This window comes from Sander lucioperca, chromosome 2, assembly GCF_008315115.2.
Source record: "Sander lucioperca isolate FBNREF2018 chromosome 2, SLUC_FBN_1.2, whole genome shotgun sequence".
In the NCBI taxonomy this organism is placed as follows: Eukaryota; Metazoa; Chordata; class Actinopteri; order Perciformes; family Percidae; genus Sander; species Sander lucioperca.
The window spans coordinates 37,652,061-37,678,486 of NC_050174.1; the positions used below are offsets into that span (position 1 = coordinate 37,652,061).

At 40.4% G+C, this 26,426-nt stretch overlaps 2 protein-coding genes across 4 annotated transcripts; both read left to right on the forward strand.

Annotated features, from left to right (window-relative positions):
• Window positions 1–235: 235 nt before the first annotated feature.
• On the forward strand, window positions 236–2,044 carry LOC116054183 (testis-expressed protein 43). The gene is made up of 4 exons (XM_031305555.2): window positions 236–484; window positions 921–1,029; window positions 1,483–1,649; window positions 1,805–2,044. The coding sequence occupies exons 1-4, from the start codon at window positions 450–452 to the stop codon at window positions 1,848–1,850; spliced, it is 357 nt and encodes a 118-aa protein (XP_031161415.1). The 5' UTR covers window positions 236–449; the 3' UTR covers window positions 1,851–2,044.
• Window positions 2,045–3,021: 977 nt separating this feature from the next.
• Window positions 3,022–25,560, forward strand: LOC116054393 (solute carrier family 12 member 2-like). 3 transcript variants are annotated; one of them, XR_004896252.1, is made up of 28 exons: window positions 3,391–3,828; window positions 5,155–5,280; window positions 5,514–5,589; window positions 6,945–7,040; window positions 7,483–7,622; window positions 7,715–7,825; window positions 9,019–9,127; window positions 9,258–9,385; window positions 10,387–10,471; window positions 11,168–11,316; window positions 13,638–13,745; window positions 14,309–14,432; window positions 14,516–14,617; window positions 15,720–15,875; window positions 16,225–16,324; window positions 16,825–16,936; window positions 17,033–17,173; window positions 17,693–17,799; window positions 19,403–19,482; window positions 19,567–19,707; window positions 20,925–21,038; window positions 21,812–21,923; window positions 22,015–22,101; window positions 23,835–23,970; window positions 24,098–24,165; window positions 24,704–24,909; window positions 25,127–25,137; window positions 25,172–25,560. XR_004896252.1 is itself a non-coding variant. In XM_031305926.2 (27 exons), exons 1-26 carry the CDS (start codon window positions 3,391–3,393, stop codon window positions 24,837–24,839), a joined length of 3,282 nt encoding a protein of 1,093 aa, XP_031161786.1. In that variant the 5' UTR covers window positions 3,022–3,390; the 3' UTR covers window positions 24,840–24,858; window positions 25,098–25,560. The 3 variants fall into 3 exon arrangements, 1 of the variants encoding a protein (XP_031161786.1); XM_031305926.2 differs by having other exon boundaries at window positions 3,022–3,828; window positions 24,704–24,858; window positions 25,098–25,560; XR_004896251.1 differs by having other exon boundaries at window positions 25,127–25,560.
• Window positions 25,561–26,426: the final 866 nt, after the last annotated feature.

The window sequence follows — 26,426 nt, forward strand, 5'->3', positions numbered from 1 at the left end:
GGGACAGGCAGTTAGCGGATAGTGAGGAGATGTTTGCTGTATGTGACAAAAAATGGTGTAGCCTAAAAAACGCGTGACATTGCTTAGAGCACCTTTAAGAGCTAATCATGTGCAGTAGAATTTAAATTACACCTTAGTCAGTTTTTGTTTAGATAATTTTTTGGGCATTTTGGGCCTTTATTTTATAGGACAGCTGAAGACATGAAAGTGGAGAGAGAGGGGGAATGACATGCAGCAAAGGGACACAGGTCAGAGTAGAACCTGCGGCTGCTGCGTCAAGGAGTAAACCTCTATATATGGGCGCACGCTCTACTAGGTGAGCTACCCAGGCACCCAGTCAGTTAAAACCATCACTTCACTGATTCATTCCCAAAGTCTCCTCTTGTAATCCTACCCTCTACCCACCATGCACTGGGAGGTTTCTAAGGCGACCCTGACAGTCAACAAACATGGCTGATGCTGCAAGGAGCTCTCACCAACACGAGTGAGTAATGATTTTTATACTGAACACTGAACTGTGCTCAACAGAAACAAATAGCAAATTTGACCTTTACTAAATAGAAATGTGACAGTTTCGAAAATTGAGAGCACAAACACACTGAGGTACAGTGAGAGCTTAAGTTACGATACAATTGAGGGAGCTAAGGTTCTTGTTAATTTGGATAATAACAGATAATAACACCTGTCCTTACTTTGGGAAAATAAAATGTATGTATCACTTTCCACATACAGTAGTTTTGGTCCTCATTTCATTTCCCCAGCTGCTGACAAACTTAAACTTTGCTTAGTTTAATAAGGTAATAAGGCTAATAAGAAATAAAATCTGAAACCTAAGCCTGAAGTTAGAGGAGATAAAAGACATGATAAAACATTTGCTGGAAACCTGACAAAGTAAACTATCTTCTCCTGTTCACTCGGAGGCGATCCTGCTCCCACATCCCAACATTCTCAGCCCGACATCCCATGATCCCCAAACTGTATGTGATGCCATGGAAACAGGACATGAAGAACCAGAGGATCCTGATGAAGGTAGATACCAGTGAAGGAAACAGCAGCTCACTGCAAACTGTTCAGTCACATACATTGGGCTGAATTTACAAACTGCGTACAAACAAATCTGTGCCTAAACCGTGCGCAAGGGCGTTTTACGCAAAAAAGATTCATCAATATTTCCTTACCGGAATTTGTTCATACTCTGCAAACAAATTAAAAAATTCTCAGACCTTAAGTTATTACTGTAAATTGTGTTGTTGTTGTTGTTGGCTTAATAGACAACAACATTTAAAACTGTTTACTTACTAATGCATTGGACAAATGTATCAAATAACTATGAAGTTGACGCCCTTTTATCCTCATAAATTATTGTCACGATTGAACAGAGTGCCCCAGACCTAGCTTACAATAAAATAAAATGATTGTGTGTGTGTGTGTGTGTGTGTGTGTGTGTGTGTGTGTGTGTGTGTGTGTGTGTGTGTGTGTCAGAACGCAGCTCTGGCAGAGATCCCCGTGATTCCTCTTGAGGAGTCCTTGTGTTTTTGTGGTCGGGAGCGTCTCTGCCACAGTCAGGACTCCAGCTCCTCATTGTCCCCCTCCTCTGCTCATCTCAGCCAGACAGGACTGACAGCTCATCACTCCTCCCACTTCTCCAGGTAAAACACCTCAGAGACTGATGCTGCGTTCAGGTCATGTAAGGATGAAAAAAACAAGACCAGTTTGTACACTTTGTAGGCTAACATTTTTGATGATTTTCTGAATGTTGTGACACGAAACAAATCAGTCATGACATCTTTTAACTCTCCCGCAGATACAACAGCTCTGTGGTGACGACCAGGCGGATTTACCAACCCTGAAGACAGATCGCTAAGTGATTATGTAAAACACTGTAAATTAATCTAATTATTCAAGTGGCACAGTTATCATTTCATTATAACATCATCAAATGTATCTCAAAAGTACCTTGGTAAAACAACTGTAAACTGGTGACATCTTGATGATGATATGGTGCTTCCACCTCACAAAATCTATTTTTAACTTTTACATTGAATAAAGCTAAACTGGTTAAATTGGTCAAACTGGTTCCTGTCATTCTGTCTTTGTATTTATTGTTCAGTGTTTGGCTTCAGCATCAAGCACTTTTTCCAGATAAAGCAGCTGTTGTTTCCTATATGCAAACGATGCTGCTGCTGCATGTCTGCACACGGACACACGCACGCACACGCACACGCACACGCACACACACACACACACACACACACACACACACACACACACACATACTCACTCACACACACACACACACACACACACACACACACACACACACACACACACACACACACACACACCCTTCACCTCCCTGCTGCATCTCCAGGCCTCTGTGTGAATGTCTCAGTGTGTCACCAGCAGTGATGACAAATCTCATTGTTTTATGCTCTCTCTCTTTCTCTCTCTGGAGGCATGACCCCAACACACACACACACACACACACACACACACACACACACACACACACACACACACACACACACACACACACACACACACACATTAGGTTAATGTTTATATTTCTAAGCGTTTTATGACATTTCTGCAGCTTCTGGAATTTTCATTTTGATCTCTAAGACAGTTCTGCTGTCAGGCATTTTGGTTCACTGTACAAACAGCTTCATGTTCCAGGGTTATGATGAGATAACAGCCCTGTCTCTCTCTCATTACTTCAAGTGTCCTCTTCTCTGTCTCTGCTTCTCCTTTTCTGCCGACTCGGATGCGCCTAGACGCGTGCCAAAGTTGGGTGCGTAATGGACACCGATCCATCATTTCTTCTCCTTCCTCCTCCTCTCCACCGTGCTCCCGACATCCTGGGATGTCTCGAGAGTCCAAAGTGAGGAGAGAGAGAGAACGAGAGAGATGACAATAAACCGTTTGAGTCACCATCTGAAGGGACGATACGCTCGCCAACTCGTGGATGGATGGACAGATAGAGAGGGAGAAATAGACACAGCGTAAAAGAGAGAGAGAGAGAGAGAGAGAGAGAGAGAGAGAGAGAGAGAGAGAGAGAGAGAGGGAGAGAGAGAGAGAGAGAGAGAGAGAGAGAGAAAGAGAGAGAGAGAGAGATTGTGTCCTTTACGCGCAGATCTTTGCTGTGCGTCCAGGCGCGTCCAGTACCCAGAGTTTACTGAGGAGTAAGTGACTGTGTGTAACGTTTGTATCTGAATGTTTCATCTGGACTCCAGTTTTATGACTTATTCCTCAGTCTGACTGCTTGGTACTAAATGCTGCGGCCCTGCTGCCTGGACCTCCCCGGCAGTTTTGGAGCAGGTGTTTATTCACGGTAACAGTTTGTCTCTCGGTGCATTCTTTGGACGGGGTTTAGCTTCTATCCGGGTGGACATGTCGGGACAGAAACCGTCCTTGAAGAGCGGCGGCTCCCCTCAGAGCCGCTTCCAGGTGGATGTGGTGACAGAGGCATCCTCTGCAACCCCGGCCTCCACCAATGGATCCAAGCCGCCCGAGGAGTCCAAAGGCCGGCCCAGGGTGGTGGGGTTCCTGGATTTTGGCGCGCTGGGCAGCGCGATGGACATCGGGCTCCCGCCTGATGTCTTCCACGAGCCGGACACGACAAGAAGCGACTCCGTCAGCCTCCATTCGACAGGCACGGGACATACGCACATGTCCGACTCCCACTCCAACACCTACTACATGAGGACTTTCGGACACAACACCATAGACGCAGTGCCCAACATCGACTTCTACCGGCACACTGCTGCGACTCTCGGGGAGAAACTTATCAGACCGTCGCTGTCGGAGCTGCACGATGAACTCGATAAAGTAAAATCTGTTTTCATTAAATTAATCTCTTAAAATAACTTCACCAACGCTTTGGGGAAAGAAGTAGGATCCAATTCAGATGTTTGAAAGTAGCAATACCACAATTTCAAAACATTTATTATTAGTAAGTACTATTGTTAATGGCATGTGCAATCTTTATTTTTCCTCCGATAAGTTCCTATAACGAATAACATTGTTAAAGAAAGGTATGCAAAAGTCAGAAGGCCTAGCACAAACACACTTGTAGGATTATGATACAGATATACAAACGTAGTAGGCCTGTTATGCACACTGTAAGTCCTTTCTTGCTTTCTCATTTTTCATTTCAGTCATTTAAAGATTGGACACACTGCACTTCCTCCTGTTTTCATGAGTTTAGTTATGCGAGGTATTTAGAGGTGTGCAAAGCATTCCCTTCTTCACTCCCACCTGAGAGACCCTGAGTGGGCTCAGTGACATCACTGGAGGCATGACCCCAACACACACACACACACACACACACACACACACACACACACACACACACACACAATGCTGCCTCTCATGACCCTGCAGGCATCCCCTGCCACGCTCCCACTCCTCGGATACAACTAGGTAGCTGTAACATAGACATACATTGTACATTGATAATGCAGCAGTTAAAGTATTCTGACAGCAGGACGTTGGTTGACGTTTAAGCTCTCTGTAAAATTATTCCTGAAGGGGAAAAAACACAAAGCGCAGACTTCGTGTTATAGCCTATGTATTGTTGTATATCATAGTTAAAGAAACAACATTTTCCTCATTTCATGGGGCCAAAATCCAAAAATTGTTCACTAGACTCTGATGGTAATGTCACACATATATACAATACATGTGACTGTGTGGTTGGCATGATTGTGTTATGTGTTGTGGGTTATGATAGTCCTAATAATTCTTATGATAGTCCTTATGATATTTATATCGTACTATACTTACACATTTCATACATGCCCCACAAGTCTCCGCTAGTACAGTAAGCTATACAGTAAATGGATGTGAACAGCCTAAACACCCTTAAATAAATGTAAAGTGAATAATGAATGAAAATCAGCACTTTTTAAAGTGTCAAAAAGTGGCAACTGATCATCAAAAGTTACCAGAGCAAACTTTTCATACATTTATTTCATTTTTTGATTCAACATTCATCTTATAATTTAACAGCCAAAAACCCACATTTTTATAGTGAACTCATAATGATATATGCAACTTTTCATAACCAACAAAAGTGTGAGACTTTCATTATTACTCACTTGTCTGTCTCTTTGTCTTTCACTCTTTTCCCTCTTGGCTGTGATTGGTTGTAAGGAGCCGTTTGAGGACGGTCTGGCCAATGGAGAAGAGCCATCAGCGGCTGAGGAAGCGGCGGCGGCCTTGGCGGCAAAGGAGGCGAAAGGAGGAACTATCAAGTTTGGTTGGGTCAAAGGAGTCTTGGTTAGTTTTCTGTACATGGACGAAGCATTTATCTGTTTCTGCCTGTGATATTTAATGTGATCTGATAATAATAATGATCTCAAATAAATAGTTTATCCTGTTATTTTGATAATCACATTGTGGGACTCACCTTCCATCAGGGGATTCAAGCTGGTTCCCACAAGATTAACCATCTGTTTTGTGTGTGTGTGTGTGTGTGTGTGTGTGTGTGTGTGTGTGTGTGTGTGTTGCAGATCCGCTGCATGCTGAATATCTGGGGTGTGATGCTCTTTATTCGAATGACCTGGATTGTGGGACAGGCTGGAATCGGTAGGTGCAAATGCATTGAGTTTAACTTTGACTTTAGGAAAAAATTCCAAGTGTGAGCTCAACCACCTTCAGGATTCTCCCTGTCTCCAGACCAGCCAATCAGAGTGAAGCCTTTCTCATTAGATGCATTATTTGGCAGCTATACGTAAAGGATAAGGCTCTATATTTCTTCATCAACAAATCCCATGAAAAGACCCACACCAACAGTGAATGTATCCACTAACAAGTGCTGTTTATAAAATATCAAAGCCTGATATCTCTTCTTCCTCTGTGCCATAGAGCTGCATTGTTGTCAATTTTTTTTTTAAAACATCAATGAGCCACACTGTTGCACTGGGTGACATCTTCCTTCATTACCATGAACGGGCCCAGTCTCATGGCAGTTCGTGAAATGGTGACGTTAGTTAATGTATTGATTCGTGTGCAGGGACACGATTTTCTCGTTTTTATCGTGGTGGTGGGCATGAATTTTAAACTAGTGCATTTCAATGGGAAGCATCTTTCGTGATAACAGCACGATTACGGTAGGGAGTAGTATTGAAAAGCCGAAAATCTGCGTAAGGAGGTTGGTTGGGGTGGTGGATGAGTCAAACAACACAGGACTTTCACCCCGGAGACTGGGGATCACATCCCGCGTGTGGCAGTTCCTTTCCGCGTTCTTCTTCTCCTAACCACAACCGTCCCGCGTGTGGCGGTCCGTCCGGTTGTTGTCGCCGGCGCGTGGCGTTTCATTTCCCCGTTGTTGCGTCCACCAGAGCAGCCCAGTGTCATGGCAGTTGTCGCCGGCATGTGGCGTTTCATTTCCCCGTTGTTGCCTCCCCCACAGACCGCGGATCGTGTCCCGGCGGCCACTGTCACCGTCTACTGTGTGTGGCGTTTCATTTCCCCGTTGTTGCGTTGTGAAATGGTCACATTCCCATTTCATGGTGACCACCACGAAATAAACGAGAAAATCGTGTCCCTGTTGACGAATCAATAGATCAAAATAACGTGACCATTGCATGAACATACACACTGTAGTTTATTTTAACTCAATCCCTCATACATCGTCCTGCTGCCACAAATACTCACTAGAGCACCAAATGTGGATTAATCTGCCGTTGAAAACAATCCCCAAAAAATTACTATTTCCTCGTGTTTGAGTAACGTTGAAAGCTATAAAAGTTGAGCTAGCTTTCTTGCTAAAATGCTAAAAACACTTATTGCAACTTGAAACATATACGGACCAAACTGTTTAACATGGTTGGCTACTGTGATCGCTCTGGAGATGATGTGATTAATCAAAGTTGTCTTATTAAAATCTTTCGCAATTTCACTGTTTGTTTTGGTTGGCTCTATTTGTTTGTGTGTAACAGGACTGACCATTGTGATAATTCTGATGGCCACTTTGGTTACCACCATCACTGGTCTGTCTACCTCTGCTATAGCAACCAATGGCTTCGTTCGAGGAGGTGAGACAGCCACCGTAAACAAGCTTTTATTTTGATAATGTTTTCTGATTATTGAGGGGATTATATTAGTTATCAGCTTGTTTTGCTGAAATACAGAGGATTCTTATTATTTAAGAAGAACCAAATAAATGTTTTTAAAACCCTAACTGCCTGTGAAAATATTAGCATTCAACAAACGACTGTCAGACAAGTAAAACATGTTTAGAATTGTATCGTAAATCAGCTCAAACTACAGGATCACAAAAATGATTGAAGAAATACTGAGAGCTAAAGCTGCACTAAGGCTCAGTCAAAACATGTACCAATATTTCCAGTAAGTCAACATCCTTTAAAAGTGATTACTTTACCAGAATACTTAAAATTAAAGTGTCCCTGTGAAATAAACTAAATCCCTATAGTTATGAGGAAACAATGATTAATACCGTGTATCACTGCTGTCCAGGAGGAGCATACTACCTAATCTCCAGGAGTCTGGGGCCGGAGTTCGGAGGCTCCATCGGTCTCATCTTTGCCTTTGCCAACGCCGTGGCTGTGGCCATGTACGTCGTGGGCTTCGCAGAGACAGTCGTGGAGATGCTTAATGTAAGAAATACTTTGGTATGACCATTCAAACATCTGCCTATCAGCACTGATTCTGACAGGGATCTTGTTCCTTGTTTGGTTGTTGGTTGCAGGATGTTGATGCTCTGATGACTGATGAGCTAAATGACATTCGTATTGTTGGGACTCTAACCGTCATCCTGCTGCTGGGAATCTCTGTAGCTGGGATGGAGTGGGAAGCCAAGGTAGGTCTGTGAACTAATAATATCACAGAGAAAACAGTGGACACCACAAATCCTCTGCTGACATCTTGGAAGACTGGCACAAGATGTTCATTGTAAACTGTTGAGGTTCTGCAGTTGACGTTACAGCCTCTAACAGCCTTCAGGTCTTGACTGAAATATCGCTATATCTGTGGGATGGATTAAGATGACATTTTGTTCAAACATTCATGTTCCTCAGAGGATGAATTGTAATAATTCTGGTGATCCTCTGACTTTTCATCTAGCATCATCATCAGGTCAAAATGTGAATTTGTCCAATATGGTCTGTGACCAAATACCTGCAGAACGTTCCCAACAGCTTCAGGTGTACTTTGTGTTTAGTGCTAAAAAGCAAATGTTACACACTAAACTAAGATGGTGAACATGGTAAACATTAAACCCACTAAACATCCACATGTTAGCATTGGTTCTGTAAGCATGTTAAGGGGGTGTATCTCTGTCCCCAGGGTCCTATGTTCCCCAGCTCAATTTCTTCTTAATATGACATTAAGTAGACCTTTTAAAAGGTTTTATGTTCTTAGCAATGCTTTTTTACCTAGGTCAAATGTGCAATGTATGTTTCCCTGGGTCAAAATGTTGAAATCATCCACCTACAGCTTACAGCCTTCTGATGTAATACTCCTGGAAACTTACGCCCTCAAACTTGCAGACAGACCCTTTTCTTGACTTTAGACATGGATATCTTCACAGTGGCTAAACAGATTTTTACCATTCAAACTGCACTTGAAACGTCCATCCCCCTAAGTCTTTTGTAATTTGAACTGCAAATTAGATTCTTACAATAAGGGGACCCTGGGAACATAAGGATGACCCCCATGTTAGCATGCTGGCACCACTGTGCCTAAGTATGGCTGTAGAGTCTATGTCTTGTTGCTGCTCTCTTGTTCCTGCTATAAGCCAATCAGACAATATCTAAGGTGTAAGTATCGTATGAGCATGCTATGTGCAATTTACTAACTTCAAGGCACCTGTTGTTGACAGATAGGATTATCAAAATGTGAACATTTATAGTGCAATCTGTCTATGAGACCCTGATCATTGATTCTCTCCAGTTGTAAAGTAGATTTGAAAAAAATGTTCTTACTAGTAATGAGAAAATAAAAATATCCTTACTCATATCCCCCTCCTTATCTCTTTTTTTCTCTGTCTGTCAGGCTCAGATTGTCCTCCTGGTGATCCTGCTCGCAGCCATCGCTAACTACTTCATAGGAAGCTTCATCGCCATAGAAAGCAAAGAGCCCAAAGGATTCTTCGGCTACAACAGTCAGTCTGCACTTTCTTCCTTTTGTCCAAACTTTTGGTCCATTCAGAAGTGTCGCCAACCTAAAATTTGCAGTGATAGGATTTAAATGAAAAGTATATATTCCTCTGGTTTGGCTCTCTCTTCCGACAGCTGCCATCTTCTTAGAGAACCTGGGTCCAGACTTCAGAGAGGAGGAGACATTCTTCTCCATGTTCGCCATTTTCTTCCCTGCAGCCACAGGGATCCTGGCTGGAGCCAACATCTCTGGAGACCTCACGGTGAGTGCCACATTTCGCGTATTGCGTAGTATTTGACAATCTAAACATGGATGATTGATGGTTAAAGGGATAAGAAAATGTGGAGTAGTTCTGAACAAGACAAAATAAAATTGTGCTGAAAATCTTGTTTTTGCTGACATCCAGTAATGGGATGTAGCTCTCATCTTTCTCCATGTAGTCAGGGGTCAGTACACTTATTCACTGTTGGGTGATTTCAGTGGTAGCAGATTTAAAACTTGCAATCTCTGCCACAATTATAGACTTGTTTTGGGCTTAAGGTCTGCGCTCTCCCAATGCCTATCTACTGTAGTTTCCTTTGGGAAGTTCATGTTCAGAATGAGTAAATATTGTGGCGAGTCCTAAGGTTCAGTCCCAAGCCCCATTATTTTCTTTTTGTACACGCTGAAATTCTTTCTCTATTATCTGCAAACATGGCACTTTATATCTTTACATCATCTGATGACCTGAGCCTTGTCGACACTCTTGTAAATTGCATTTTAGGAATCATTGATTCCTGAGTGGCTCAAAAATGTCTTTTTTTAATTACCTTTTACCACTTAAAGAACAATGCCATGGTCACACTGCTGCATTTAGTTCATACAGCCGCAGACTCTGGAACAGTCTTAATGTGCACCTCACTTACAACTTTTAAAAGAAAACCCAACTTCTCAAACACACCTTTACATAGAAACGTTTACTATATTTTAACCTTCAAATACAATATTAATTGTCATGAATTTATATTTTATGTTTTAATCGCTCTTTGATTTGACTCAAAATCCTTAATGCAGTTTAATCTAATGTTTAGTCTAATGCTATTTCTTGCATCTGTTATTTTTTTTGTGTATTTATGTCTTTTGCGAAGCACATTGTATTGCTTCTTTTTGTATGAAAAGCTTATTATTATTTTTGACTAAATATATAGATACTTTATGGATTACTTGGTATTAATATTCCTGAGCAGACAATAAACTTGAATCTCATCATATCTCCTTTTTTAGGACCCTCAGTCAGCGATCCCTAAAGGTACTTTGCTGGCCATCGTCATCACCGGAATCACCTACGTGGCTGTCACCATCTCTGCAGGTAATATTACTGTATACACTTGTGATTAACACCCAAGTTACTCTGTCAGTTATGCATTATATTCTGTTGAGTTTTTCTAGATAGCTGTAGATGTAGACTTCTAAAAATCATATAGACTTGTTGACTGCAGCTGTCACGAAATACTGAGGCACAGCTGTGATGAAATGCTTTTAAATTATTGTTATATGTTGTTCCACACCCTATAATACATTATATGAAAGTGCTGTTGAAGTCAAATATCTGGCAAACATAAAGAGATGTATGAGTTATGTTTTCATAGTTTTGTAGAAATATCAGTTACGGTTTTCATGTTTGAATGTGCACTCAACTGGCTTCAAGACAGAGAACACGTGGTGCAACTATAAAGCTCAATTTTGATTAAATTAAAAAGAGAAAATAAACTTAAATCTGCAAAAAGAATCAAATCAGTGGTGTGTGTATGATGCATTAATGAGTGGAAAAGGTTCTGTGGGGATGTAAATCAGAATCAGAATACCTTATTGAACCCCTCAGGGAAATTGTTAAGTTGCAGTTGCTCACAGTCGAATTAAGGCAAAAATAAGAGTAAGAAAAGAACTGGTGCAGCAGCAACCAAACCAAAATATAACCTAAGAAACCAAAAGAGAGGTTGGTTGATGAAATCTCCGTGATGATTCCGCTCTGCTGTTGTTACAATATTAAGAGTGTGTGTTGCAGGCTCTTGCATTGTCAGGGATGCAACCGGCGACCACAACGACACGGTGAGCGACACGGTGAACTGCACCGACGCCGCCTGCACGCTGGGCTACGACTTCTCCATCTGCAAGGAGGGGGGCTGTCAGTACGGCCTGATGAACGACTTCCAGGTAACAGACACACACTTGATAATGTGGATATGATATGATGAGGGGCATTTACTGCTTATTTCACTCAACACACTCAGACAACCTCAGGAATGTGTGTTACATAAGGGCCAACAACACACACTGGCAGAGTGTGACGTGCATTGAAACACCCACAGCTATTGTTTCTATGGAAGCCTACACATTGACGGTCACATTGACGGTGATGTCGTGTCAGGATACGACACTGTCCTGTTTCCCATCGTCGACACACACCAACAGTCAACAAAAGCAGCAGTTAGATCACATTCGCTACTTGGATTGACAAGATTCAAGATACAATACTCTACTAAGTTGCTAGGAATTTGGTGCAGTGTGCTCATTACACAAAAAAACAAAGCATTCATAGCAGAACAGTCCAAACGTGATTTCCGTCTCTCCTTTATTTGTGACTGTTTTGTCCCAATACTCTTTATAGTGTTGGGGATTAGGATAACAAAGATGTTTTATCAATATTAATAAAGTTATGAATATGTGTATTCATAACTTTACCAAATTGACAAACAATCAAAACGGGGCACCACCCTGGAATCAGGGACCAATAACTGAACTGTGAAAACATATATACCAATATCATAGGTGGTGTTCTCTTTGAAAATACAGATCTTAATTAATTTGATTCATTTATCTCATATTTATAAAGTGAACGGGAAGGGTGAAATTTGAGCACTGCCTGTTCAATCAGTTGTTACTGCAATATAAACACAAATAATCACAAACAACTGCTCTTTAAAGTATAATACAATGGATTTAACTAACCAAATTATTAATTGTCAATCAATAGTTCTTCAATCAATAAACCTATTTACTTGTTACAACTACAACTAAGGCAAAAACAAGCAAACATGTGGTGTGTGTGTGTGATGGAAATCAGGTGTATGAGTTATACCTGTTAACTGGTATTAACAGACTCTAACTAAACAAACTAAAAAAACAACTGCAGATTATTTTGTGGTTGTTTAATACAAGTGTGAATCGTGTCAGACTGCTGCTCTGATCTTGTTTCTCTGTATGCTGTCATATGCCTGCACTGTGTGTGTATGTGTGTGTGTGTGTGTGTGTGTGTGTGTGTGTGTGTGTGACGGAGCTGTTCCCAAACAAAGTGCAGCAGTGATAATAGTGACTGTTGTTTTGAGTCACAAGGTTCTTGCTGGTTGAAACCAGAGCTGAATGAGAGCATTGACAACATCCACCTACACACACTCACACACTCACACACACACACACACACACACACACACACACACACACACACACACACACACACACACACACACACACACACACACACTGATATTGCTGTCTGTTGAGATTGCTGAATCTCAACAGACAGAAACATTTGTTCTTGTTTTACAGTATTATAATTCTTTATTTTAAGTTCTGCTCTGTCACTAAAATGTGTCTATATAAAGCAGATGTAAATGTAAATCTAACATCTGTGTGTGTTTCTCATCCTCTCACACGCTAACAGACGTCACATAATGTTGGTAGGTGTCGATGTTTGAGAACAGAGCTGCCTCCAGTTCAGTCAGTAATAGAAATATTACGTTATGAGATGATTTTCATGTTCAGCTTGAACAAACAAGAATGAATTTGCCATCATTTATTTTTAAAGTACAGTGTCTTAAGTTGTTTACTGACCTGCAGCACTGGGTTAGCTGTTTCTCACCCGTCAGCACAGTAAGATAAGATAAGATAAGATAAGATAAGATAAGATAAGATAAGATAAGATAAGTAAGAACTTTATTTATCCAGAGGGAAACTGTTGTACAGCAGTTGCTGTACAAAGAGGGAAGAGTGCCAATATAAAATACAACCAACACAATTATCAATAAAGTGCTAAAACTAAATGTACACAATTTCAAGTTACTTATACTCTTGCTAACTGTGTCTCAGCTCAGTGGGTTGACTCACGACTGCTTCAGACCGCACAACGGTCAAAATCTCATAATTGCTGCCCTATTTGGAAAAAGCTGTGACTGGAGCGAATGATTGTGATATTGTGACAAATTCTGTCCCAGACACAAATATTGTTCACAGAGAATTAGAGAACATTATTATGTAACTGCAAACAAACAGAGTGGGGGAGTTGTAGGCTGCATTTTGGTAAACTTGAACAACCTGCACTCTTGATAAGATATTTTACGGCTGCATATGTCTGCGTTGACTTGTAAGGATAAGGATTGAGGGGATTATGGATTGTGATTGGTCAGTGTGAACCTAATGGTGTGTGTGTGTGTGTGTGTGTGTGTGTGTGTGTGTGTGTGTGTGTGTGTTTTGTCCAGGTGATGAGTCTGGTGTCGGGCTTTGGCCCTCTGATCTCTGCAGGGATTTTTTCAGCCACTCTGTCCTCGGCTCTAGCCTCGCTGGTCAGCGCACCCAAAGTCTTCCAGGTCAGAGAGTTTATCTTATTTATCACAAGATAACCAAAAACAACATCACACAGACACATGTAGAACTATATCTATAAACTGAACAGATCAGTTTCATCATCAGCAAGAAAAATACTGACTGTGTGTGAAGTGTGTGAATGGGAAAACAAAAAAGCTAAAAGGAAAATTATTACTTTGAAATACATTGTGTTCTGAGAAAAAACCCTGAAATCAAGTTCCACTTACTCGCTTTTTTCATAGCTTTCAATAGCATCTCATGGCCCTCATCAGTGGATGAAGTTTTCTCAGTTGTCATCACTGATGAAGACCTCAACATGTGGTTGAAAGCACAGGAAGAAGCTAGTAGAACAGTTTCCAAGATCAAGAATGAAAAATGTACACTTTATATTTTGGTAGATCAAAATTAGGATCATATAGGTTCAACTTTAGCACTACACAGGCCTGTATTTTTTTTAATCCCAAACCTGATGTCAAATCTCTGTCTCTCAAAACTGAATTAACAAATGATAAACTTCACAAATGAAATAAAATGAATGAATGAATAAAAGCGGTTGTCATTGTAGGCTCTATGCAAGGACAACATCTATCCAGGGCTGGGTGTTTTTGCAAAGGGTTATGGGAAGAACAACGAGCCTCTCCGTGGTTACGTCCTGACCTTCTGCATCGGCCTTGCCTTCATTCTCATTGGTAGGCTCCAAACACAAACTTTATCTTTGACTCTTTGAGCTAAAGCTTCTTGAATATTGAACCTCTCTGTTGGTGTGTGTTAGCGGAGTTGAACATCATCGCTCCCATCATCTCCAACTTCTTCCTGGCCTCGTACGCTCTCATTAACTTCTCTGTCTTCCACGCCTCCTTGGCCAACTCTCCAGGTAAGCTCTGTAAACTAAAGTCGCCGTTTCATTGATTCAGTCTTGATATGAAGAGATTTATTAGAGACTTGCTATGAATTGAGTTCTAGTAACGTTAGAGTTGACTTAAAAAGGTCTCTGAATTTTTTAATACCATTCTAAAAGTCCGGATGTCCGTTACCTTCCACTTTCTTTGTGTTGTAATTTCAAACTCCGGTGGATTTCTGAGGACTATGGTTAACTGCTCCTCAGATCTCTGCAGGGTAAATCCAGACAGCTAGCTAGACTATCTGTCCATTCTGAGTTTTCTGTTGCATGACTAAAACAACCTTTGAACGTACACGTTCCACCAAAACAAGTTCCTTCCCGAGGATATTTTGCAGAGGCACCGTGGTTCCGCTCGGCGATTAGCACCGCCCAAGGCGATTGTGATTGGTTTAAAGAATTGCCAATAAACCAGAGCACGTTTTTCTCCCATCCCGGAATGCTGTGTGGACTAGCCAGACCCTCCTCCGCAGCGCCGTAGAGGAAGGTCTGGCAATGCGAGACTATTTTTGGAGTGACTCAATCTGACCAAGTTTGCCAACAATGTTTATAGTCTATGTTGTATATTAAAACTTTATTGGTCACAAGTTTATTTTGGAAGCTAGAGCTGCACTTGAACCGGAAATAATGTAATTTGCTGTGATAAAAGTTAGCTAACCGGCCATTTTAATTTGTTCATTAATTTCAGGACGAAGCCAGAGGGTGTCAAATGTGTGGTTTGTAAAGCCCTCCGGGAAAAATTTGTGATTTTCGGCTATATAAATAAAATTTAATTGAGTTAAAACTAAATAACGAAGAAGAAAGTGTAAAAAAATGGTAACCTCTTACATGCCAACTTACTTGCAATGTTAGTTTAAAAAGGCCTGAAAGGCTAAGTGTGTTTAATTCAACCAATAAGATAAATTGTGCCTCCATCAAGGCTTTGGGAAACATGTGGGAAACCCTTCAATTCTGGTTATCCTCTGCTATTGTTTTTTTTCTGCAAAATATAGAAATGATTTTGTAAAACATTTGCTCTTGTATCATGGCCTGTTAATATCTATGGCTCTTTTTATTTTCTCCTGGTGTCTCACCACAGGGTGGCGTCCCAGCTTCAAGTACTACAACATGTGGGTGTCTCTTGCCGGGGCGGTCCTGTGCTGTGTGGTGATGTTTGTCATCAACTGGTGGGCAGCTCTGGTCACTCTGCTCATTGTCCTTGCCCTCTACATCTACGTCAGCTACAAGAAACCTGGTGAGAATGCGATGATTTCACATGTTATCTTCACTAGCTGCTAACAGTTAAACTGATCAGATACCGGCCACTTGTTTCTGCACTTGTTTCACTTTTTCACAATTACATGCAAACAGCAAAGATTGGACAAAAGTCAGAAAACATCATTTACAGTATATAGCGCAGTTACAGTATTCTGGTAAGCACTGCTCCAACTGGCTCTTATATGCCCTACTGTCTTTTTTATTTCACTTTACAGACACTTAACAATAATCCCTTCATCTACACTGTTCTAACTATGTGTGTGTGTGTGTGTGTGTGTGTGTGTGTGTGTGTGTGTGTGTGTGTGTGTGTGTGCTGTTTCCTGTAGATGTGAACTGGGGTTCGTCTACTCAGGCTCTGATTTACAACCAGGCTCTGACTCACTGTATAAACCTCACTGGAGTCGAGGACCACGTTAAAAACTTCAGGTCAGCTCGAGCTTTCAGATTTGGTCTGTGATTCCAACTCAGCAACTGATACCAACTCAGTCCCCTAATGCCAAATATCTGCTGTTTTGAATTTAGATTAAAGCATCCAGCAGAAAACTTGTAGTAACAGTAAAACAAATGTGGAACTTATTCTTATTTTAGTTTTGTATACATCTTTTATAAAAAATAAAAAATAAATCCTGCCACTTTTTCTATTTATCTGTATAAACTTATCTGTCCTGCTGCTACAACAACCGAATTTCCCCACTGGGGATCAATACAGGTTTATCTTATCTTAAGATTGTAGAAAAATTAAACTTTGGAGCATTTAAAAAAAAGGACAACCCTGGAAACAAAAAAACTGTCACTTATAAAATGATTTTTACCAGAATTTGATTTGACAAGACCACGCTGTGATATCCATCAAACACAAAACTGAAAGTCCTTTCAAAACTCTTTGTAGTTGTTGTTCTAAGTGTGTGTAAAATCCATGTTTCCAGGCCACAGTGTTTGGTGATGGCTGGTTATCCAAACTCTCGTCCTGCTCTGCTTCAACTGGTTAATTCTTTCACCAAGAATGTCGGCCTCATGGTCTGCGCTCACGTCAGGACCGTACGTACAGATTAACATCGCTGAAACGTTTTCTGCACGGTTGCAAACTTCTCCTTTGCCTTCTCCTGTCATCGCCGGTGTCTTTCTTGTGTTCAGGTGACCCGTCGGCCAAACTTGAAGGAGCTGTCTCAGGAACACGCCCGCTGTCAGCGCTGGCTCAACAAGAAACGGATCAAGGCCTTTTACACTCATGTGTTCTCTGACAACCTTAGGCACGGGGCGCAGTTCCTCATGCAGGTATGAACACCTGGATTGAAATTAAACTCCCAAACCTCCAGCAATGGAATGTCAGGTCTATCAAGTCAACCCTGTCTCCTAAAATATTAAGTTCCCATACAACGTCAATTATGTTTTGAGGAAAAATGTTTCCCCATGGATTATATTTGTTTCAACACTACTTGGTTAAGTACCAAACTACTGCAAATGTTTCCTTTTGTAACTCAATACAAATTTGATTTACTCATATTTAATTAATACTACAAACACCTACTTTCTATTCTTGAAGATTTTATTTTCTGGGTCAGGATTATTTAATTTTCTTGTTATTTAATCATTTTAATACCACGTTGTCTATTACAGTTTTGATTGTGTTGATTTGCTTTCCTAGTGTGTTTGTAGTGGGGGGATGTAAACTCCATCTGGCTTTATTTTATACCAAACCTTTCTCATTAAATTAAAAAAATAACTTTGTTCTCTGATTAAAAAAAAAAAAAAAAAAAAATCATTATTGTCACATCTGTGTTCTGTAATGTTCAGGCTGTCGGTTTGGGTCGTCTGAAGCCCAACACCTTGGTTATGGGTTTTAAGAACAACTGGAGTGATGGAGACATGAGAGATGTGGAGGTTTACATCAACACTATACAGTAAGGACTGATGTGTCTTTTTAAAATGAGCTTCTAACATTTTACAAAGGTACTTTTCTTTTTGCCCCAAACACAGTTGAAGTTTGGGATTTATGCCATTGCCGAGTTAGTGTCTTAATTTGGAAAGTATCAGTTTCACTACTTTTGCTTTTTTATTTGGAAAACATAGATCACCAAAAATGTATTAATCAAGCCAACACAAACTCTTTAATAATCTCATACAGTAAAAATAATTTAATGAAATCTTAAAGCTATAGTGCGTAGTTTCTCTCTCCCCCATGAGGATTTCTAAGTAATGACAACAACACTGTTGACGCGTCCACGTGATACAAGCCTTCCGTGATCGCAGTTGCTAGTAGCCAAGGAGGACACAAAAAAACATGATGGACTCTTCAGAAGAGGTAATTATCTTCACGCAATCTTCTGCACAGGAATGTCACTGGACACCACAATCTTCTGAACATAGTCATACTGACAAATACAGAGAGAGTTGTGTGGAGCTGATAGTCTTAGCTTTGTAGCAACTCATTTGGCAATGACTTGAATGTAACGGACGTTCATTAATATCAAAAAGTTTTTAAGCTAAAACGCACTAAAGCTTTAAAGTGCTCATATTCTGCTTTTTGGCTTTTTCCCTTTCCTTTATAGTGTTATATATCTTTGTTGTGCATGTTATAGGTTTACAAAGTGAAAAAGCCCAAAGTCCACCCCAAAGGGACTTACCATCTCCAACAGAAAACACTGTTCACAAACTGCTCCAAACAGCTCTATTGTAGTCCAGCCTTTACTTCAGAGACAAACGTGGTCACTTTGTAACACACGTTATAATGCTCGCCTAGCTGCTAGCATGGCACACCCTCATACTCTGCTTCTGACTGGTTAGTAGTCCTTACCTAGCTACTGCTATTTTATTTTGTTTTATCTAGATTGAAGGATGAAGGAGTTTCGACTGATTGAAAAAAATTATGTTCGGACTTTTAAGTTCTTTTCCCCACTTGAAATAAAGACCAGTATACTCAGAGGTGTCGAGAAGTAAATGAGTGCAAAATAAAGGAGAACATCTGACTATACCGTCCCTAAAATGTATGTAAAACAAATTCAGAATAAAAGAAGGCTGAAAATTGTAGGCCTGCTCCCTCTTAGTCGACTAACCGCTCATTTTAGTCTTAATCGACTAAGATTGCTTTAGTTGATTAGTCATTTTTTAAATCCTTTTTTGTACTGAATGACTTGTATCGAAGAAACTTATCAGCACATCTCTGGTAAAAAGTGGTTCTTTTGCATGAATCTTTGTGGAAAAACTCATTTATTTACAGATGTGTCGATTAAAGCAACTAAGTCGACTAAGATTTTCTTTAGTCGAGGGCAACCCTAGAGAATTGTCTTGGTGTCTATTGCCGTGGACATGCTAAATATATAAAATAATAAAAATGATTAAGTCTGAATTGTAAGGTGTTCTTTTTTTCTAAAGAAGAAATTCACAGACTAAACTGGAAGATTTTCTTTTTTCTTGGTAGGATACATTGACATTCTATCTATAAGATAGATCTATCAGATTTCCTGTGCCGGACAGAAAGGTTTGATTGTGTGTTCTGTGTTGCAGCGATGCTTTCGACCTGCAGTTTGGGGTGGTGCTCCTTCGACTGCAGGACGGACTGGATATCTCTCACATCCAGGGACAAGGTATATCTGTCTTCTTCTGAGTATCTGTCTGTCTACCTACAGTATACTGCTACACAGCATCTGTCTCCATGTTTGACCCTGCAGACGAGCTGCTGTCGTCCAGCGAGAAGCCCCCAGTTGGCAGTAAGGAGGTGGTGGTTTCTGTCAGTCTGGGTAAAGACTCAGAGTCGGACTCCTGTCCTCCAAAAATCACTACCAACCAGAGCAGCCCACTCATCATGTTAGGTAAAGTCATCATGGCACAGGTCAACGTGAACACTCTTCACAACCTTCACATTGCAGTTTATACCAGCTAATCTTTATCCTAGTCTACATCAACGACGTTCCACTTCTGGAATTACTCCGGTACCGCCGGAAATTTCGCCAGATGTCCTTGTTTCGGGCAGATGTCCGTTACCTTCCGTTTCTTTATGTTGGAATTTTAAACTTTGTTTGTTGTATGAGCACTATGGTTAACTGCTCCTCAGATCTCTGCAGGGTAAATCCAGACAGCTAGCTAGACTATCTGTCCAATCTGAGTTTTCTGTTGCACAACTTAAACAACCTTTGAACGTGCACACGTTCCACCAAAACAAGTTCCTTTCCAAGGCTATTTTGCAGCGGCACCGGGGCTCTGTCTGGCGCTTAGCGCCGCCCAACACATTTGTGATTGGTTTAAAGAAATGCCAATAAACCAGAGCACATTTTTCTCCCATCCCGGAACACTGGGTGGATTGGCCAGACTATCTTTATCCCTGCATGAGATAACTAACCTTATCTTTAACTTTTTAAAATGTATTTATATAGCACCTTTCATGCAAGCATGCAGCCCAAAGTGCTTCACAGAACAACATCACAAAAATAACAAAATTAAAACACAGATGAGAAAAAAAGCAAGACTAAAACAACAATAAGACACTTGTCAAGTGTTAAAACCAACAGAATAAAATCAAACACCAGGGTTAAAAAATGATTTAAAAAACTATTTTTAACACTAAAATAATGCAATAGCATCACCCCAAATTAAAAGCCAAATACTACAATACTACAAAACTATTTTAGTTTTTTTTTATTTTTAAATACAGAGAGAGCTTGCCATTCTAATATCCAAAGGCAGTGAGTTTCACAGTTTAGGGGTGTAAAAACAGAATGCACTTTCCCTGGTACTTTTATGGGACACGTAAGTAAAAAAAGCAGTGGAGGACCTTAGTGATCTGGAAGGAACATAAAATGCAAGAAAAGGACTGATGTATGGAGGTGAGAGGTCAGTTAAAGCTTCATAAACAAGTAAAATAACTTTCAAATCAATTCTAAAAGATACAGGTAGCCAGTGCAGTGTCTTAAGCAGTGTAGGTGTGATGTTTAAGTCAAGACTCCGAAAGACTGACAAACATTCATCTTCTCATATGACACTTCTCATCTGTCAAGTGTTTCTTTAACCTCACCTTGTGTCGTATCAACAGAGACCAAGTCTCCTCTGAGTCTGACCGACCAGCGTCTGCTGGAGACCAGCCAGCAGTTCAAGAAGAAGCAGGGCAAAGGAACCATAGATGTCTGGTGGTTGTTTGATGACGGAGGTCAGTTTTTATGTCTAATCCAAAGACAAAGGCTTGCTGCGCACCAAAGTTTACCTCTAGACTAATTTAAAACATGTTTCAAACCTTAAGTCTTAAAGGGAAACTTATGTATTCTATAACCTGTAACATGTTTTGTGTGTAAGTGACTAGTGGGGGCAACACTTTTTGAAATTGGTCCAGTATTGAGACAAAGTGCTGCAGCCGCCGGGCAGCAAGGGCAATTGCGCAGCATAAATGTAACGTTACGTCAACTAAAAGTGCTTGTTTTTATCACTGACAGGTTCAGGTTGTTATTATAAGTGACTGACAACATTGTGGTAAAGGATCCTATAAGGAGGAGAGGAGAAGTCTCGTTATGAAATCACGTGAGAGGTTACTTGTTGCCTTTGCAGCCCGTTTTGCAGCTGCCGGCTGCAGCGCTCTCGCTCAATTCCCATTAGTCCCATTAGTCACTTAGACACAAAAACATGGGGAAATAGGATCCAGGTTGAAAAATACAGAAGTATCATGTGGGAAGTTTTGTACTTTTCGACTTTATTTTGCATTGTCTGAACCATGTATGCGCAAGTGAAGTATATATGTATGCGCAAGTGGTTAGTACCAGTATATATGTATGTGCAAGTGAAGTATATATGTGTGTGCAAGTGTTAAGTACCAGTATATATGTACTGTATGTGCAAGTGAAGTATATATGTATGTCCAAGTGAAGTATTCAATTTTGGCCTAGGCGGCTTCTCATACTAAAGTGTGGTTGTGTATGTTTGTGTGTGCAGGCCTGACTCTGCTGATCCCCTTTCTGCTGACCAACGGGAGCAAGTGGGGCGACTGCAGGATCAGAGTCTTCATCGGCGGGAAGATCAACCGCATCGATCACGACCGCCGAGCGTGAGTTAAATCAGCTATCATCTTGTTTACACTTCATACATTCAAGTATGTTGATTATTGTGTGTGTGTGTGTGTGTGTGTGTCCCATCAGCATGGCCACGCTGCTCAGCAGGTTCAGGATCGACTTCTCTGACATCAACGTCCTTGGAGATATCAACACCAAACCCAAGAAACACAGGTACGACCTCCGATGGAGTCGGCCTCAGCTCACTTTGGTTTATCGTGATTGATTTGCATTCAGTGAGTCTACATGATGATGTGAAGGGCGTTAAAGTAAGATTTTCAGCCCGAATGACGAGGATATTTAAAGGGCCACAGCTACAGTAAATAAAAACCCTCAATGGACTGGTTCCTTAAAGTTGACGAGCTTCATGGATCAACATTGTGCAACATTAATTTAAACTTTCAAATTTAAGATTTAAAAAAAAAATCCTTTATTAATCCCACAACAGAGAAATTCACACAAGATAAGATAAGAATTTTGTCTGTCACGACGAATTTGTCTTTGACAGGGCAGGCTTAGATGACATAAAATACATCTAAGAACATAAAGCTACATATAGAAAGAGTGTAAAAACATTGACGGTACAAACATGTGCAAGAATGCAAAACATTGCAAAAAGAAGCCTGAATGGAGCTGTTGGATATGCTGTATGTATGACTGTTCAGTGTGGTGATGGCCGTGGGGATTCAGATTTTTAGTTTTGGGACTCTGTAGCGTCGACCTGATGGCAGTAACTTAAAGGATAGGTGAAGCGGGTGGATGGGATCCTATGTGATTGTAGTGGCTTTTCTGAGTATGGGTTTTTATTTATTATCTCCCAGCCAGGTTAAACCCAGAACAGACTTGAACATAAAACTAATAAATAAATAAATATGGTTTCAACATGCAAAAAAAGGCTTGAAATGCCAGGGTTTTCCCTACCATTATAATTTTTAGGTAAAGCAACCGAGAAGTTTTGGGCAGCACCTAAGCCGAATGAATTTTAAAAAACTAACTAAAATACTCCTCCGATCTAATTGTTGTAGTTGGTCCCCAGTGGACTTCTTTAACCTTAAGCTTTTTGAGCGTTATTTATTTATTTTCTGCTCTAGCTTTTCCAAGGTTTTAGACACAGATATGGTGATAATAGGGCTCCAAAATGATGTGAAACTACTTCCTTTTTTTTTTTAAATTGAAAAACGTTTTCTTGAAGGATGAACCGTAAACCCTCAAACCTCCAAATATGTGCACCTAAGTCTTTCATAAAGCTAGGGAAAACACGGAACGCGCTGTAGCATACTAGTTAAATCTGATAACACTGTTCGGCACCTTCCTAAAATAATGGCCTATGTCATTTTTTGACAAAAATGATTTTCTTGCCTAAATCATCTCCTCATGGTGCTGGCCCCACTTGCATATATCCTCAGTTGAACAGGTCATGTGATTCTACACCTTTTAGTATAATGTCAAGAGTGGGACTTAGGCTGTTTTATTTTGCCTAAGTCAAAAGACAATGTGACTTAGGCAATTTTACAAGAAGAACAAAAATCTACCATTCTATCTATCTATGATTTTTTTAATCAGAGAACATCTATCTATCTAAGTTATTTCCATGATTCAGGGCTCGTCCCCAATTGGTAAGTGATGAGGTTTCTGTGTATGTAAACACACTGATTGTTGACAGAGTTGAAGGTTTAAAATTGCCTAAGTCACAAAGGCATTTATTCCTCTTATGTTGCATAATTGACAGACATTGTTATAAGTATGTAAATAGTCATCTATTGTCATAACATTTTTGAGTGAAATTATTGATGAATATATATTCAGTTTTTTGTGTTTTCTGAAAAACCTGAAAAAATGACTTAGGCCATTATTTTAGGAAGGTGACGTGTTGTGATATAAAGTGACGTCTCTGTGTGGTTGTGCAGTAAGCTGAGCTTTAAGGAGCTGATTGAGCCGTACAGGCTGAAGGAAGACGACATGGAACAGGAGGCGGCAGAGAGGCTGAAGGCCCAGGAGCCCTGGAGGATCACTGACAACGAACTGGAGCTCTACAAGGCCAAGGTCCGCCTACACACTGCAGACATGGCAACTCTGACCAATCACAATGCTCAGCTGAAGTGTTACTGTGATGTTAGAGCTGTTTAAAAAGGAAATGTTAACATGTCAACATGCTGTTTGTGACTTTCAGAGCAACCGTCAGATCCGACTGAACGAGCTGCTGAAGGAACATTCCAGCATGGCGAAGCTCATCGTCATGTATGAACTCTACATTCTTGTTTCCTGATGTTTGTCTTTATCATTATCAATGTCTTCACATTCAATGTCAGACCCTTTACTGAAGTAACAGTACTAATACCACACTGTAAAAATACTCAAGTAAAGTGAAAATGTTCCTAGGCTAGCTAAAGTATTAAAGTATAAAAATATCCCCTTGACTGTTATACTATTAAATATTATATAATTAGATTATTATTCCTCAAGCATTAAAGTAAAAGCATAATATTGCATATTTAAACATACAACTTCAGAAAACTTGTAATAACTTGTAATACAAAAATAAAGTCTTAATGTCAGTAATCAACTGGGGAGGTTTCATGCTAATATCTATCTATCATTTCAATTTTAAATTCAATTGACCTGTAGTGTAAGTAGAGTAAATGTAGTTACATGTTATCACTGCATGACAAGTGGTTTGAATCTGAGTAATCCTTGCAGCATATCCAGGTTCCTAAAAACCAAGTTAAATAATAATAAATGCATTTTTCTGTATTTTCTGTGATATTTCCTTTCTCAGGAGCATGCCTTTGGCCAGAAAGGGGACGGTGTCGAGCGCTCTCTACATGTGCTGGCTGGAAACTCTGTCCAAAGACCTCCCACCTCTGCTACTGGTCCGAGGAAACCACCAGAGTGTCCTCACCTTCTACTCCTAACACACACACACACACACACACACACACACACACACACACACACACACACACACACACACACACACATACAGTGTCCCCACACACACACGCACACGCACACACACACACACACACACACACACACACACACACACACACACACACACATACATACAGTGTCCCCACACACACACACGCACATGCACACACACACACACACACACATACAGTGTCCCCACACACACACACACACACACACACACACACACACACACACAAACACGTACAGTGTCCACACACACACACAGTTTCCACACAGACACACACACGCACACACAAACACACCCCACACCACACACACACACAGTGTGTTACAGTATTACATCGCCTACAGCTGCACAAGAACAGAAATATTATCGTGCTTTAAATTTTGTGTCACGGTTCTGAAACTCTCTCCGCCTCAATAACAAATTAAACAACCCAATCAACCCAATCAACATTTAGACTTTTATCTTCAACAATAACCGGCTGTATATTCTTTGGCTTCTGTGTGTTTTTATGTGAACTACAGTAAATATTAACTTTAATGTTTATTTATAATGATAGAGTCATGATTTCAGAATGTTTGCTGGTATTCAGGTGACCTGTGATCATGAAGTGGTATTTTGTTTTCAAGTAGCAAGACAAACTGTATCTCTGGTAACATTATTTTGTAAATTATTTTATTAAAATATTAACTAAACCACATGTTTCTGTCACATATGTTTCTTGTCAGCTTTTTTAGAATTATTTGTGGATATTTTCAGCTTCTTTGGATCTCAAAAAGTAGTTTCACACCAAAATATTAAAGTGTAACTTGATAACATGAAATAAGTTGAATGCAGGGGTGGAATGTAACTAATAGCAACCATACATTTATTTTATATAGCGCTTTAAAAAGGTACTCAAAGGCACTTTACAAAGTAAAGACAAAGAAAAACAATAACAAGATCAACAACAACAATAACTAAAGATGAATATTAAAAAGGTGCAGCAAAACAGCATAGAAACAGGATAAAAAAACAAATGGAAAACAGCTAATTTGGTTACAGGTTAAAAGCAGCTTAAAAGGTCCTATGATATGCTGCTTTTTGGATGCTTTTATATAGTATATTAGTGGTCCCCTAATACTGTATCTGAAGTCTCTTTTATATAGGCCTTAGTGGTCCCCTAATACTGTATCTGAAGTCTCTTTTATATAGGCCTTAGTGGTCTCCTAATACTGTATCTGAAGTCTCTTTTATACAGGCCTTAGTGGTCTCCTAATACTGTATCTGAAGTCTCTTTTATATAGGCCTTAGTGGTCCCCTAATACTGTATCTGAAGTCTCTTTTATATAGGCCTTAGTGGTCCCCTAATACTGTATCTGAAGTCTCTTATATAGGCCGAAATTCAGCCTTGGTGCAGAATTACAGCCACTAGAGCCAGTCCCACAATGAGCTTTCCTTAGGATGTGCCATTTCTGTGTCTGTAGCTTTAAATGCTATTGAGGAGGAGAGAGGGGGGGGGGCAAGTGGAGGGTGGGGGTGTGGCCTTGACCAACTGCCATGCTTTGCTCGTTTGCAAGCC

Bases quoted from the DNA above. Each gene is read 5' to 3' on its own strand.
- LOC116054183 (XM_031305555.2), top strand. From the start codon at position 450: ATGGCTGATGCTGCAAGGAGCTCTCACCAACACGA. The intron at 485-920 runs GTGAGTAATGAT...GTTCACTCGGAG, and splicing joins AGGAGCTCTCACCAACACGA to GCGATCCTGCTCCCACATCC. The intron at 1,030-1,482 runs GTAGATACCAGT...TGTGTGTGTCAG, and splicing joins ACCAGAGGATCCTGATGAAG to AACGCAGCTCTGGCAGAGAT.
- LOC116054393 (XM_031305926.2), top strand. From the start codon at position 3,391: ATGTCGGGACAGAAACCGTCCTTGAAGAGCGGCGGCTCCCCTCAGAGC. The intron at 16,937-17,032 runs GTACGTACAGAT...TCTTGTGTTCAG, and splicing joins TCTGCGCTCACGTCAGGACC to GTGACCCGTCGGCCAAACTT. The intron at 24,166-24,703 runs GTATGAACTCTA...TTCCTTTCTCAG, and splicing joins ATGGCGAAGCTCATCGTCAT to GAGCATGCCTTTGGCCAGAA.